Consider the following 14,800-nt stretch of genomic DNA (forward strand, 5'->3'; position numbering starts at 1 on the left):
TAAACGGACTGCCTGTCCATTTACATTCGACTGTCATCCGATCTGTACCATGGATGGATGGGGAACGGATCCCCATCCATTTGTTTTTAGCGGATTGGATGCAGGAGGGTGTAAGCATACACACAACTGTTTACATCTGCTGCTCCATGGCAGTGCAATGTCTGATCAGGTCCCCCTGAAAAACAGACAGGCAGACCCGATCAGTTTGCCTGTGTGAAATGAGCCTAACTGGGAAAACACAGAACAGTATGCTGGGCATTGTATCTAAGCTGCTAAAATATAGTTTGATTAAGGGTACTTGCACACAGTACTGATGTATGAACATCAGATCCTGTCAGAAAATTCAGACATAAAAAACGGAAGGATGGGCAGTACAGTAAATGAGCATATTAAATCAATTCTAAAAGTCCATTTTCTTTCTGTAAAATAATAAACATATCATACTTACCTGCTCTGTGTAGAGGTTTGGCACAGAGCAGCCTCTTCTCGGGTCCCCTGCAGGCTCTCCTGGCTACTCCTGTCTGTCGGGTGCCCCCACAGCAAGCAGTTTGCTATGGGGGCACCTGCTGCTCCATGTGTCCATTCACACACGGACCCAGAACTGCCAAGGCTGTCGTTCACATCGCTGGATCTTGATGGGGCTCAGGTAAGTATTGAGGGGGCTGGGGGAGCTGCTGCACACAGAAGGTTATTAACCATCATGCATAAAATGGTATTTTCCACAAAAAAAAAAATTAACCATTGTACTACTGCTACAGGGTGGACTCTCTGCGCAAAATCACGTATATATACGTGATTCATGCTCCCGCTGTGATCATAGGCCAGGTACACCATGATTCGTTGCCCGACTGATCAACCTTCAAATTCAGGCCAGTGATGTTCGACCTGGATCTGTTGATTGATCCTTGCCTTATCACAGATCTTCCTGTACCTGTGTTTACATTTGCACAGGTACAGGAAATGATGTAATCTTCTCTCCCTGGGCACATTCCGTTCCAGAGAGAGAAGAAAGCAGATCTACGTGAGTAAAAGCACTACACAATTACAGTAAAAGCACTGACAGGTCATAGTTAACCCCTTCACTGCCCCGTCACCAATGTCATTAGTACAGTGTACAGATTTTTTTTACTGATCACTGTATTAGTGTCACCGGTAACTTCAGATAGCGTTAACGTCAGTTAGCACCCCTCCCAGATAGCGTCAGATTGCCCGCAACTACATCAGTCATCACATTTAACCCTTTGATTGCCAGAAACACGCTCACATACACAATAAACCTCCATTGCTAGTATAGTGTTTGAACGGATCAATATCTTTGATCAGATCAGCACTATTCCAGTGTTCACAAAAGTATAGTGTCCTCAAAAATGCAGTGTTGGCAGCAGGATCAGCCCCACTACCTGCCAGTACCTGAGTGTAGCCCCTACACTTAACCCCTCCCCTCCCCCCCAGCAAGTGCAGTGTCAGTAAATCACTGTCACTTGATACATTGCACACAAAACCGCAGTGTTCATAGAGTTCTGCTAGCACTAGCAGGTAATTTTTTTTGTGGTTCAAGCAGACCCTAGCAGCCAGGTGCTCTTTTTCCCGTGAGTCGCACTAGGTACCTATAAATTTAGTGGTCAAAATGTCCAACACAGTGAAGTGAAGTCTAGTGAAGAAGCCTACAGGATTCTGACCATGTCAGATGAGAGTGAAGGGGAAGCTTCAAGCTGCTGTGGCCAGGCATAGATATGAGAATATAATGCAATTTATGCATTTCAACGACAATACACTGTCGTCCTCGGGGTGACGCTGAATATGACCAGCTCCACAAAATTTGGCCCCTCATAAATCACCTTAACCAGAAATTTGCAGATGTCTATACTCCCCAGCAAAACATCTGTGTTGAGTCCCGCATTAATTTTTCTGGCCGCCTGCATTCAAACAATTTCTCCCTAGCAAGCATACCAGATAAGGGGTCAAAATGTATAAGACCTGTGAGAGGCTATGTGAACAGGCTATACATATAGGTTCCAGATTTACAAGGGAAAAGATAGTCACGTGGAGCCCCCCTGATGCCCAGACTAAATAGGGAGCAGTGGCAGATAGTTTGGGATTTGCTGTCACCCTTTTTCCATATGGGGTACCACTAATACGTGGACAATTTTAATTCAAGCGTGCCACTATTTAGACATTTATGCAATCTTGGAATTGGCGCATGTGGCATCATGTAACGTAATCGCCGGGGCTTTCCCCGACGGCTTGTAAATACCCATCTTAGAAAGGGGGAAAAAGCTTGCATGAGAAATGATGAATTGCTCACAGTGAAGTGGAAAAACAAACGGGATATTTTTGTCCTGTCTTCCATTCACGCAGATACGACCATCCAAATTGCCAAAGCAGCTGATGTTGTTGAAAAGTCCCTCTGTGTCCACGACTATAACCTTAACATGGGAAGGGTGCACTTCAATGACCAGATGAGGAGGCCGTACCTAGTTTCCTGAAAAGCCAGATGCTGGTAAAAAAAAACTGTCTATTTATTTCAATTGGCTCTACATAACGTTTTTGTGCTTTACAAAGCAACTGGATCCTTCCTAAAATTCCAGTAAGAGATCATCACGGCCCTTTTGTATTCAGAAGGTGCTGTGGCCCAAACCCCCAACCCAGATGCAGTTAGCCAACTTCATGAGAGGCATTTTCCCAATGCCATTCCTGGTACCCCAACCCAAAAGGCACCCCAAAAAAGATGTGTCTAGCAGACACAGAATTAGGCATGACACCCACATTTTTTGTCCCTCCTGTCCTCACCAACCTGGTCTCTGCCTCAAGGACTGCTTCTGTCGCTACCATACACTAGTGGACTATTAGTATAGAGTACAGCACGGTGCAGTTTAGGGTACACATTTACACCGGGTCTAGGTAGCCAGGAAACTGGCTATCGCATTTTGAGAGACCTCAACATCTGGAAGTTCAAAAAAGTAAAAAAAATAAAAAATAAAAAACCAAAAATTGTTCTCGTTTTATTGTTGTCGAGTTACTGTTTTACTTTTACAATTACTGTATTATTGTTAACAATTTTTTTTGCAGGAATGCCATTCAGCTGCAGCACTGATCTGTTTATTCTGATAGCAACAGAGTCTTGCTCTCAGAATATATATAAGTGTGTGCAGCGCTGTTGGATGAGATTTTTCATCCGCAGTTAAAAAAGAGCATATATGCCCAACCATGGGGGCCTGGGGTGGCCAGTGGGTGGATGGCCCCTATGCTTCAGCACATATATATTTTTTGGCACATATTTCCATTAAAAAGTTGTTTTACTGAGTTACTGTTTTATTGTTAACCGTTGCTGTTTTCTTTGCAAGAATGCCATTCAGCTGAAGCACCTATCTGTTTATGCTGACAGCAACAGGGACTTGCTCTCAGAATATATGTAAATGTCTGCAGCTCTGTACGATGAGATTTTTCAACCACAGTTAAAAAAAAGAATTTATATGCCCAAGCATGGGGGCCTGGGGTGGCCAATGGGTGGATGGCTCCTATGCTACAGCACATATTTAAAAAAAAAAAAATTTGGCAGAGATTTCTTTATCCACATTGATCGATGTGAATATAGGAATCTATTAGGTCCTTTTTTTTTCTTCAGCCCACTATTAAAAGTGTGTGGGTGCAGGGCGGTATATTCTAATGGTGGGCATACCACACACTTTTTCTGGCAGAGATTTCTTCTCTTTCTTCATTTAGCCCACAGGCTGCATTAAAAAAAAAAAAAAAAAAAAAAAAAAAAAAAAAAAAGAACATAGCATATATACCTAACAAGGACCAGCAACGTACCGGTACATCACTGGACATTGAGTGGTTATACCAGGATGATGCCTGCAGCTGCAGACCTCCTGTGTAAATCTAAAATTTTTGCCTGTGAAGGCTTTTAAAGTGATGCCTATGAATATTAAAAATGTATGCAGTTTGTCGCCATTGCACGGGTGTGTACAGTTTTAAAGCATGTCATGTTTGGTAACATTTAAAAGATGATGGTATATCGAGTAAATAGATACCAAACAATTGGCCAATATATTGTGTTTTTCTGCAGTAAAGTAAAAAAAAGTGTATTTTTCTCATAAAACTTGTGTTTGAAAAATCTATGTTCGAGTACTATGTGACATAAAAAAAATTGCAGCACCCACCATTTTATTCACTTCACTATTCACCATTTATATATATTTGGGGGGTTCAAAGTAATTTCCTAGCAAAAAAATACAGATTTTTTTCATGTGAACAAAAAAATGTCAGAAAATCCTTGGTCTTCAGGTGGTTAGAAGAGCGAGTGATGTGTGGCATAAACTTCTAATGCTGTCACTTAAATGAGCTATTGATCACACATATGGGTATATGTGGAATTACTCCCCAAAATATATTCTGCTACTTCTCCTAAGTATGGGGATACCACATGTGAGAGACTTTTGGCAGTCTAGCTGCATACAGGACCCCAAAATCCAATAAGCACATTCAGGCTTTTAAAGGGCTGTATTTCCTCATTACACTTCCTGAGTACCTATCGCAGTTTTAGAGGCCCTGAAATGCCAGAACAGTACAACCCCCCCCTCCCCAAAGGAGGTCTGCAAAATACTCAACCATGCCTCTTTTTGGGGGGATTTGGTGCTATCCTGGAATCTCAGGGCCTCCAAAACTGTGATAAGTAGTGAGGAAGTGAAATGAAAAAGTTACGCACCTTCAGGCTTCAAAGTGGTCATTGGATTTTGAGCTCCTGTATGTGGTTAGGCTTCCAAAAAGTCTCACACATGTGGTATCCCCATACTCGTTAGAAGTAGCAGAATGTATTTTGGGGTGTTATTTCACATATACCCATGGCATGTGTGAGCAATATATCATTTAGGTGACAACTTTGTGTAATTTTACAATAACTTGTGGAAAAAAAAAAAAAAAATCTTCCATGGACTCAACATGCTTCTTAGCAGATAGCTTAGGGTGACTACTTTCCAAAAAAAGGGGTCATTTGGGGGTGTTTGTATTGCCCTGGCATTTTAGCACCTTAAATGTGATAGGCAGTCAGAAAGTAAAAGCTGTGGAAATTCCAGTATCTATACCATAGTTTGTAGACAGAAATGAGAAAATATCTTTTTTTTTTACAGTGCAAAAAATAAAAAACCCGGAGGTAATCAAATTCCACCAAAAGAAAGCACTATTTGTGTGAAAAAAATGGCATAAAATTAATTTATGTACAGTTTTGCATGACCACACAATTACCAGTTAAACTAGCGCAGTGCTGTATAGCAAAAAATGGTGTAAATTCCAATATCTATACCGCCATTTGTAGACGCTATAACTTTCACACAAACAAATTAATATACACCTATTGGGATTTTTTTTTACCAAGAACATGTAGAAAATACAGTGGGGCAAAAAAGTATTTAGTCAGCCACCAATTGTGCAAGTTCTCCCACTTAAACAGAGGAGAGAGGCCTGTAATTGGCATCATAGTTAGACCTCAACTATGAGAGACAAAATGAGAAAACAAATCCAGACACTCACATTGGCTGATCTGGAAAGAATTTATTTGCAAATTATGGTGGAAAATAAGTATTTGGTCATTATCAAAAGTTCATCTCAATACTTTGTTATATATCCTTTGTTGGCAATGACAGAGGTCAAACGTTTCCTGTAAGTCTTCACAAGGTTGGCACACACTGTTGCTGGTATGTTGGCCCATTCCTCCATGCAGATCTCCTCTAGAGCAGTGATGTTTTGGGGCTGTGGCTGTGGCTGGGCAACACGGACTTTCAACTGCCTCCAAAGGTTTTCTATGGGGTTAAGATCTGGAGACTGGCTAGGCCACTCCAGGACCTTGAAATGCTTCTTATGAAGCCACTCCTTCGTTGCCCGGGCGGTATGTTTGGGATCATTTCATGTTGGAAGACCCAGCCACGTTTCATCTTCAATGCCCTTGCTGATGGAAGGAGGTTTGCACTCAAAATCTCACGATACATGGCCCCATTCATTCTGTCCTGTACATGGATCAGTCGTCCTGGTCCCTTTGCGGAGAAACAGCCCCAAAGCATGATGTTGCCACCCCCATGCTTCACAGTAGGTATGGTGTTCTTTGGATGCAACTCAGCATTCTCTCTCCTCCAAAAACAACGAGTTGTGTTTCTACCAAACAGTTCTATTTTGGTTTTATCTGACCATATGACATTCTCCCAATCCTCTTCTGGATCATCAAAATGCTCTCTAGCAAACTTCAGACGGGCCCGGACATGTACTGGCTTAAGCAGGGGGATACGTCTGGCACTGCAGAATCTGAGTCTCTGGCGGCGTAGTGTGTTACTGATGGTAGCCTTTGTTACGTTGGTCCCAGCTCTCTGCAGGTCATTCACTAGGTCCCCCCCGTGTGGTCCTGGGATTTTTGCTCACCGTTCTTGTGATCATTTTGACCCCACGGGGTGAGATCTTGCGTGGAGCCCCAGATCGAGGGAGATTATCAGTGGCCTTGTATGTCTTCCATTTTCTAATTATTGCTCCCACAGTTGATTTGTTCACACCAAGCTGCTTGCCTATTGCAGATTCAGTCTTCCCAGCCTGGTGCAGGTCTACAATTTTGTTTCTGGTGTCCTTCGACAGCTCTTTGGTCTTCACCATAGTGGAGTTTGGAGTGTGACTGTTTGAGGTTGTGGACAGGTGTCTTTTATACTGATAACAAGTTCAAACAGGTGCCAATGATACAGGTAATGAGTGCAGGACAGAGGAGCCTCTTAAAGAAGAAGGTACAGGTCTGTGGGAGCCAGAAATCTTGCTTGTTTGTAGGTGACCAAATACTTATTTTCCACCATAATTTGCAAATAAATTCTTTCCAAATCAGCCAATGTGATTGTCTGGATTTTTTTTCTCATTTTGTCTCTCATAGTTGAGGTCTACCTATGATGCCAATTACAAGCCTCTCTCATCTTTTTAAGTGGGAGAACTTGCACAATTGGTGGCTGACTAAATACTTTTTTGCCCCTCTGTACATTTTGGCCTAAACTTATGACTAACTTTGAGTTTACTATGTATTTTTTTTGTTTATAGAACAAAAAATAAAAAACACAGAGGTGATCAAATACAGCTAAAAAAAAGCTCTAATTGTAGGAAAAACAGGACATAAATTTCGTTTGGTACAGCACTGCATGATTGTGCAATTACCAGGTGAAATAGCACAGCGCCGTAACGCAAAAAATGGCCTGGTCAGGAAGGGGGGTAAATCCTCTGGAGGACGAGTGGTTAACCTTTAGAATGGCTTTAACAAAATATCCCCATAAAGAAATATAAGAACTAGCAAGCGTGAAAGTCACTTTAAAAAATACTTTCAGTTAACCTTTAAAATAAAGGTTCAAATTGTGTACCTCTTGAAAATACACTATTGTTCTGCTTTAAGGATTACCTCACTATTCTCCTCTAATCACTTTCTCCCAATGCAAAGAGGAAGCTGGTCCTGACACTGATTGGAGTGAAGTGATAAGCTTTTTCTCATGACAAAAAACATTGTGTCCTGTCTTCAGCACTGCTCTAATTATACAGCTGTCAGGACTAAGTGAAGATACAAAGCTGCAGGCCTATATGGGACATAACATTAGAGATAGCCTTTAAATACACAAACACATTAATTAAGATTTTCTTTAACAAAATTATGAGACGGTTTTGTTCAGGAAAAGAAGAAAAGCTCCTAGACACAAGCATTTTATTCTTCTGTGTTTCCATCCCATATAAAAAAAAATAATGGATAGCTGTGATTCAGATTAGGGTGCCTGCAAGAAGAAAAAAAAACCCCCAAAAAACCACAGAGAAACAGATAGGCTACCTTTATATTTCATGATATCTGCTACTTTCTTTAAACTTGGGTTTAAAGTAGAACTCCCTTAAACTTGGGTTTAAAGTAGAATTCCCAATAAATATAGGAATGGATATCCAATTGAAAGACAAAATAATAAATATTCATCGTTCATTCAGCTCATTCCCCTGCAGTACTTTTTCACCACTAGATGTCCTCAGTCTGATGACCAACCTTAGCCAAGCCACTTCCTCTGAGACCAGGTCACTCTGGACTCTCCCCAGTCTAGACAGGTAAAAGGAGAAGCAGGACAGCAAATGAGCGCATCTCTTTGTCATTCTGCTTGCTCCTCCCATCAGCATCCTTCTGTTCAACACAGGAAGTGATGAGATCCTTTTGATGCTGGTTATTTCACACTACACTGCCTAGAGTTCAGCTTTAGTCTTTATTGACCAACTCAAAATTTTTAACACCTGAAAATTCTTGAAAGGCTAGATTCCCTTATCTAGCTTTTTACAGTCCTGGATCTTAAAGACATATATATATATATATATATATATATATATATATATATATATATATATATACACACACATACATATACATACACATATACATATATACACACACAGTGAGGAACAGAAGTATTTGAACACCATGCGATTTTGCAAGTTATCCCACTTAGAAATCATGGAGGGGTCTGAAATTCACATCGTAGGTGCATTCCCACTCTGAGAGACAGAATTAAAAAAAAATTAAGAAAATCACATTGTATGATTTTTAAAGAATTTATTTGTCTTGCACTGCTGAACATAAGTATTTGAACACCTCAGAAACAGCAAGAATTCTGGCTCTCAAAGACCTGTTACTGTGCCTTTAAAAAGTCCACCTCTACTCCACTCATTAATCTAACTTATTAGCACCTGTCTGAGCTCTTTAAAGACACCTGTCCACCCCACAGTCAGTCAGACGCCAACTACTACCATGGGCAAGACCAAAGAGCTGTCAAAAGACACCAAAGACAAAATTGTGGACCTCCACAAGGATGGAAAGGGCTACGGGGAAATTGCCAAGCAGCTTGATGAAAATAGATCAACTGTTGGAGCAATTGTTATAAAATGGAAGAGGCTAAAGACGACTGTCAGTCTCCCTCGGACTGGGGCTCCATGCAAGATCTCACCTCGTGGGGTATCACTGATAAGAAAGGTGAGGAATCAGCCCAGAACTACAAGGGAGGAGCTGGTCAATGACATGAAGAGAGCTGGGACCACAGTTTCAAAGGTCACTGTCGGTAGAACACTATGCCGTCATGGTTTCAAATCATGCATTGCACGGAAGGTTCCCCTGCTCAAGTCATCACATGTCCAGGCCCGTCTGAAGTTTGCCAATGACCAGAGGAGGCATGGGAGAAAGTCATGTGGTCAGATGAGACCAAAGTAGAACTTTTTGGTCTAAACTTCACTCGTCGTGTTTGGAGGAAAAAGAAGGATGAGTTGCATCCCAAGAACACCATCCCTACTGTAAAGCATGGGGGTGGTAACATCATGCTTTGGGGGTGCTTTTCTGCGAAGGGGACAGGACGACTGCACTGTATTAAGGAGAGGATGAATGGGGCCATTTATTGTGAGATTTTGAGCAACAACCTCCTTCCCTCAGTCAGAGCATTGAAGATGGGTCGTAGCTGGGTCTTCCAACATGACAACGACCGGAAGCACACAGCCAGAATAACCAAGGAGTGGCTCCGTAAGAAGCATATCAAGGTTCTGGAGTGGCCTATCCAGTCTCCAAAGCTAAATCCAATATAACATCTTTGGAGGGAGCTGAAACTCCGTGTTGCTCAGCGACAGCCACGAAACCTGACAGATCTAGAGGAGATCTGTGTGGAGGAGTAGGCCAAAATCCCTGTTGCAGTGCATGTAAACCTGATCAAGAACTACAGGAAACATTTGACCTCTGTAAATGCAAACAAAGGCTTCTGTACCAAATATTAACACTGATTTTCTCAGGTGTTCAAATACTTATGTTCAGCAGTGCAAGACAAATAGATTCTTTAAAAATCATACAATGTGATTTCCTGAATTTTTTTTTCTAATTCTGTCTCTCAGAGTGGGAATGCACCTACAATGTGAATTTCAGACCCCTCCATGATTTCTAAGTGGGAGAACTTGCAAAATCGCAAGGTGTTCAAATACTTCTGTTCCTCACTGTATATAGAACAGTATATATGGAAGTTATTTAGGACCTGAACACAAATCTCCTCTCTCACTTCATGGTTCAGGTTAGTAATTAAAGAGGGCAGGGATGTGTGTAGATGATGGATTATTCTTTGTTGGGGTGATATGGTGGTATGTTCACTATGCTGTGAACCCCCTAGAAATTGATTTTCCAATGAAGCTACAGGCAGTAATGAAGATCTTACAGATGTTCTGACTGGTTTCTAAAAGCCCCCCTCTACTGGTCCTAGCTATACTTTTGAATTAAATGTAGGTCTATGTCAGGGGTAGGCAACCTGCTGCGCTCTAGCTGTTGTGGAACTACATTTCCCACGAGGCATTGCAACATTACAAAACTGACAGTTAGAGCTGACTTGCAGAGGCATGATGGAACTTGTAGTCCTGCAACAGCTGGAGAGCCGCAGGTTGCCTACTCCTGGTCTATGTGATCCCTTAACATTTCCACTGTGCAACAGCCACTACTCCCCACTACTTAGTGACAGGCAGCTAATACGCAATAAATCAAACACAGAAAAGATGCAGAATTCTTTTCAAGACACGAAAGAAAGAAAATTATGCTGAGGGAAAACTTGCTTATGTTTCAAGAGGATTTACCTGGAAGTAGACATATTTATGACAGTGCAGAGAATTTTTTTTTTTTTTTTTTAACTCTACCTCGTTATAACCAAAATCAAAACATGACAAAAATGAATGTATAGAAAATTAACTTTAAAAAATACAAACACCAAATTAGAAAAGAATTGCAAAAAACATAGCGATCACTGAATGTAGAAGTTACAGGAAAGTTAAAGAGAGGAAAGTAGGATGTGTTTTAGTATACACATATAGAAAGTGTAACCAAATGTTACCTGCAGAACATTTTTAGACACCACTGGGATTAGGATTTTCAGTTGCCAACAAGAAGTGCTCTGTGCAAGTAAGCAGCTGTTGGCACTTAGTTCCCTAGCCACAAGTACTTTAGTGCAGTCAAAGTGTTTTCTTGCAGGGGCTCTGTACAGCCAGGCTCTGTACTTATGTGGTTACAGAGATCAGACAGGATGAAGCCTCCAGGTACTGTCTGATGATTGCTGGGTGTAGGGATAAAGTATGTCTGTATTCCTGTACTGGGAAGGTAGTGTGATAATTCTGAAGTGCTTCCTGTGAAATATTTAAAGATGCCATACAACTAAAAATCTAAGAAATGTGTATCATATATCACTTGTAATATTATATTATCAGAAATAAATTATTAGTTATACATCTAACAAACCCTTGATCACAGAGGGGTTTCTACCCCTAAAATTAGGGGACTATTCACATTTGTCTGTAGTAAAACAGAAAAACTTGTGCATTAGCTGCATGCAAATGCATGCTATGTAGAAATCCCATCCTTTCCTTTGTGGCTGGTTCGTCTCTTTGCACTGTAGTTTAAGGTGAAAGACTTAAGGAAGCTCTATGGGTCCATTCATACCTAGACATGTGCATTACTATATTCACCGCATGCAAACAAAACAGTGTAAATCCAGTCTACAAGTCTCGTCTTGACACTGGTCATATTCACATGAAAAGTGAAATCCATTTTTCAAACCACCTTTTTTCTTTTTTTTTTTACCTAGACAGCTGTAAATTAAACCGATATTGCAGCTTCTGATTTTAAAGACACTGAAGGAGTGCAGAGAAGTTTCAAACAAGAGTCTACTTTTAGTTTAAAGGGTAAGACATCTTGAAGCATGGGTGCTCAACCTGTGGCCCTCCAGGTGCTGTAGAACTACAAATCCCATGAAGCATTGAAAGACTGACAGTTACAAGCATGACTCCCAAAGGCAGAAGCATAATGGGACTTGTAGTTCCGCAACAGCTGGAGGGCCACAGGTTGAGCACTCATGTCTTAAAGGATGGATTCCTGTTGTAGGAGTGATTTACTGCACACATGTTGATCTACGTTGCAGTAAGCCAGCCTGTTCATTTTATATAGGATGTCAGTGCATCACAATAGACATTTTATGTACATGCGCTATTATTTATTTTCCCGAGTACTGCAATGCACAGATTGTCATATCTGCATAGTGTTGTGCGCTAAAACTCAAGCTCCTTGGGGCGCCTCTCAAAACGAATGTCACCAAATATGCTGGGCTAAAACTCCATGATTTACCGAGCATTAAAAGTGTAGACTTTCTTAACCCATTTATATTTCCCTAGGTGGATGCAGCATCAGTCCCCTGCCAGCTCTAAGTGTGAGAACCCAGCGATCACATGAGTTCTCACAGCCCCTCTGACCAGAGAGTGGTGACTGCTCAGCTCACTGCTCTCTGCTGAGCACTCCCCAGCGCTCACTGGAGTGCTGGGCTGTGGAGGGGAGGGAGCGGCTGTCTCAGGCTCTCAGCGGCTCGCTAAGAGGCTGAGCCAGGTGCTGCTCCAGACTCTGGGGTGGATCCCGACTTTGAAGTCGGGATCTTTCCTCAGCCTGGACTGGCTGAGTGGAGTCAGCTGACAGTGGGCTTCAGCCCACTGTCAGCTGAAAACACAGGCCACAGGATTGCAGAACTAACTGCACTCCTGTGATCCACAGGAGAAATAAAGTCAAAAGAGCTTTGGCTGTACTTCTCCTTTAATACCTATAACCCACATATACAGAACAGTCAAACGCAACAGATTTGTGGTACAAACACCAATGCATTTGTGCAGAACAGTCAGGTTGGAAACCTGCTACATTTATAAAGGAGCATTTGTATGATGCCACAAACACCAAGAATTGCATGTTAATACCAGCATATACAAGGCCAGGGATAAGGAGAAGTCAACATAAATTGGTGATTTATTTACACTAGGTGCAAATCACCAGGAAAGGATTCCTGCTTGCCTGTACAATCCAGTGCTTGCAGAAAAACAAAAAAAACTTTGCGTGATTCTAATTTTGAAAACCTCATTGGCTTCTTCTCATGTGGCTAGATTTTTTTTTTTAATGTATGTTGTATTTCAAACTAGCCCTTATGTAACTGCAATGTAAGGGAAGATATCTGCTGCCTTCAATGTCCATCCGGCTAGAGTGAAGATCTCTGCATACAAAAGCAGTTGCCTTGCTGAGCTCAAGTCTACAGGCAAGCCCTTTGCCACCTGCCAATAAGTGACACAAAGCCAACTTTTTTAAAATTTACAGCTACATTGTAATGCATTTACAGACCACACTGCAATGATTACCATTTGTTCTCTTTGCTTAGACATAAGCTATTACACCAAGCTTGAGGAGACTGTGTCACCAATTTCCTACATTAAAGGTTTTCCTCATTTAAAGCATTCTTTATAGCCTTGCACAGCAGCTGGTATAAGGGGTGACTACATACTCAGCCCCATGGAATTATGGGGCTTTTTTTTTCTTTTTTTTTTTTTTTAACAAGCACATGTGAGTCACAACCAGGAGTGTGTAAAATTTGGTCTGGACATTTTCAGCAGAAAAAAGAAAAAAAAAGTGACTATAAAATCTACTGGAAAGGCAAGGCCACAGAGTCTTGTAAAACACACCTTACAGGGAAAAAAAGTGACTCATCAGCTATATTACACTGGTGCTGAAGTGACGACTGCTGCGATGTGTGAGGGAAAGTTCAATCATGTCACTATAAAGTTCTGTGACAAGGCACGAAGAGATTGAAGAGGGAAATATTATAGAATAGGACAAAGAACAACACATAAAAGGAGCAGACAGGCAGTACCTCAGCTGGGCCACATTCGTAAGGGAGATCCTTGTGCACGCTCATCTGGTACTTGGCATAGAGAGCTGCAGAAGATTCGAAGGTCGACACGAATTCTGGGTCCTCCATGGAGACCGGAACTAACTTGACCTTCAGGGGCAAGGGAAAGTCAAGCAGACAAGGGATGATAAGCTACAGAACTAACACAATGCATGAACATGAAGAGGATTTGCAGTAATGGGCACTGCAGGTTTGTTGTACATTGTCACCTGCTATGGAAGGAGAAAAAAAACATATCAATATTCCCAACAAGCATCGGAATGTCACATATTCCAAATTAGTGGTTTGTCAGATGGTCCATGCCTAGCAGAAAAAAAAAGTTGAAACATTCTACCGGGGGTGGAGAATGGTGGAGCTAGTCAGTTTATTCTAGAGGCCAGCAGGCAAATTTAAGAATCCAGGGATTATAAAAAGAAAAAGTTAGGCGTCATCAAATGAATTTAGGGCTCACTTCCATAGGCTGCCTGAATGCAGGTCCCAGGCGGATAGACACGCATCTGCCAGCGGCTCTGCACGGAGGATGGTACTAATCTGCCATCTGAATGAGCCTTTAGGCACCCTGAATGTCTGGACCACGGAAATTGTCCAGCCCCACACTACACAGTTAAATCTAAAATCTTAAAAGTTATTTTATGAAGCGACACATTAGAATTTTAAAGCTGTAAGGAGTGCAACCCTTTCCTATGTATTATCACCAAGTTAAACAGACAGGCCGTACTGTGATGATTTCACTTCTCATGAAAAACTTCACTCCGCACACACAAACATGCCGAAGTTCTGCCCCTGCTGACACAATTAACCGTCACAGGCTTAGTTGTAGTCTTCATGACTAAGCACATGAGGGTAAAATGTGTCAGAAGGAGCCAATATAAGATGGGGACTCAGCATGTTGGTGTGTGCCGAGTAAAGGTTTCATGAAGTGAGGCCTACCAGTTTCAGTGATGGAGCATGGAACGGAGAAAGGTTTCCTAGGCCGGAACTTGGAACACCAATACACTGAGGAGAAGACAGAAACAGTGTTTTTCTGGGACTTTACAAATCAA

The 14,800-nt window shown here is 41.6% G+C and overlaps 1 protein-coding gene across 8 annotated transcripts in view; it reads right to left on the reverse strand.

Moving 5' to 3' along the window:
- ATE1 (arginyltransferase 1) overlaps positions 1 to 14,800 on the reverse strand; it is a 136,789-nt gene that overhangs the window by 71,553 nt on the left and 50,436 nt on the right. For 4 of the 8 annotated variants that reach the window (XM_089683236.1, XM_089683241.1, XM_089683234.1 and 1 more), the window contains one exon: positions 13,719 to 13,847. The exons of the other annotated variants lie outside the window; for them this stretch is intronic. In XM_089683236.1, the coding sequence (XP_089539362.1) occupies positions 13,719 to 13,847 (129 nt within the window). The remainder of the gene's footprint in view (positions 1 to 13,718; positions 13,848 to 14,800) is intronic. 8 annotated transcript variants of the gene reach the window in all.

The sequence above is a fragment of the Staurois parvus genome, unplaced genomic scaffold (assembly GCF_062004578.1).
Source record: "Staurois parvus isolate SC_StPar_1 unplaced genomic scaffold, SC_StPar_1.0 ptg000303l, whole genome shotgun sequence".
Lineage (NCBI taxonomy): Eukaryota > Metazoa > Chordata > Amphibia > Anura > Ranidae > Staurois > Staurois parvus.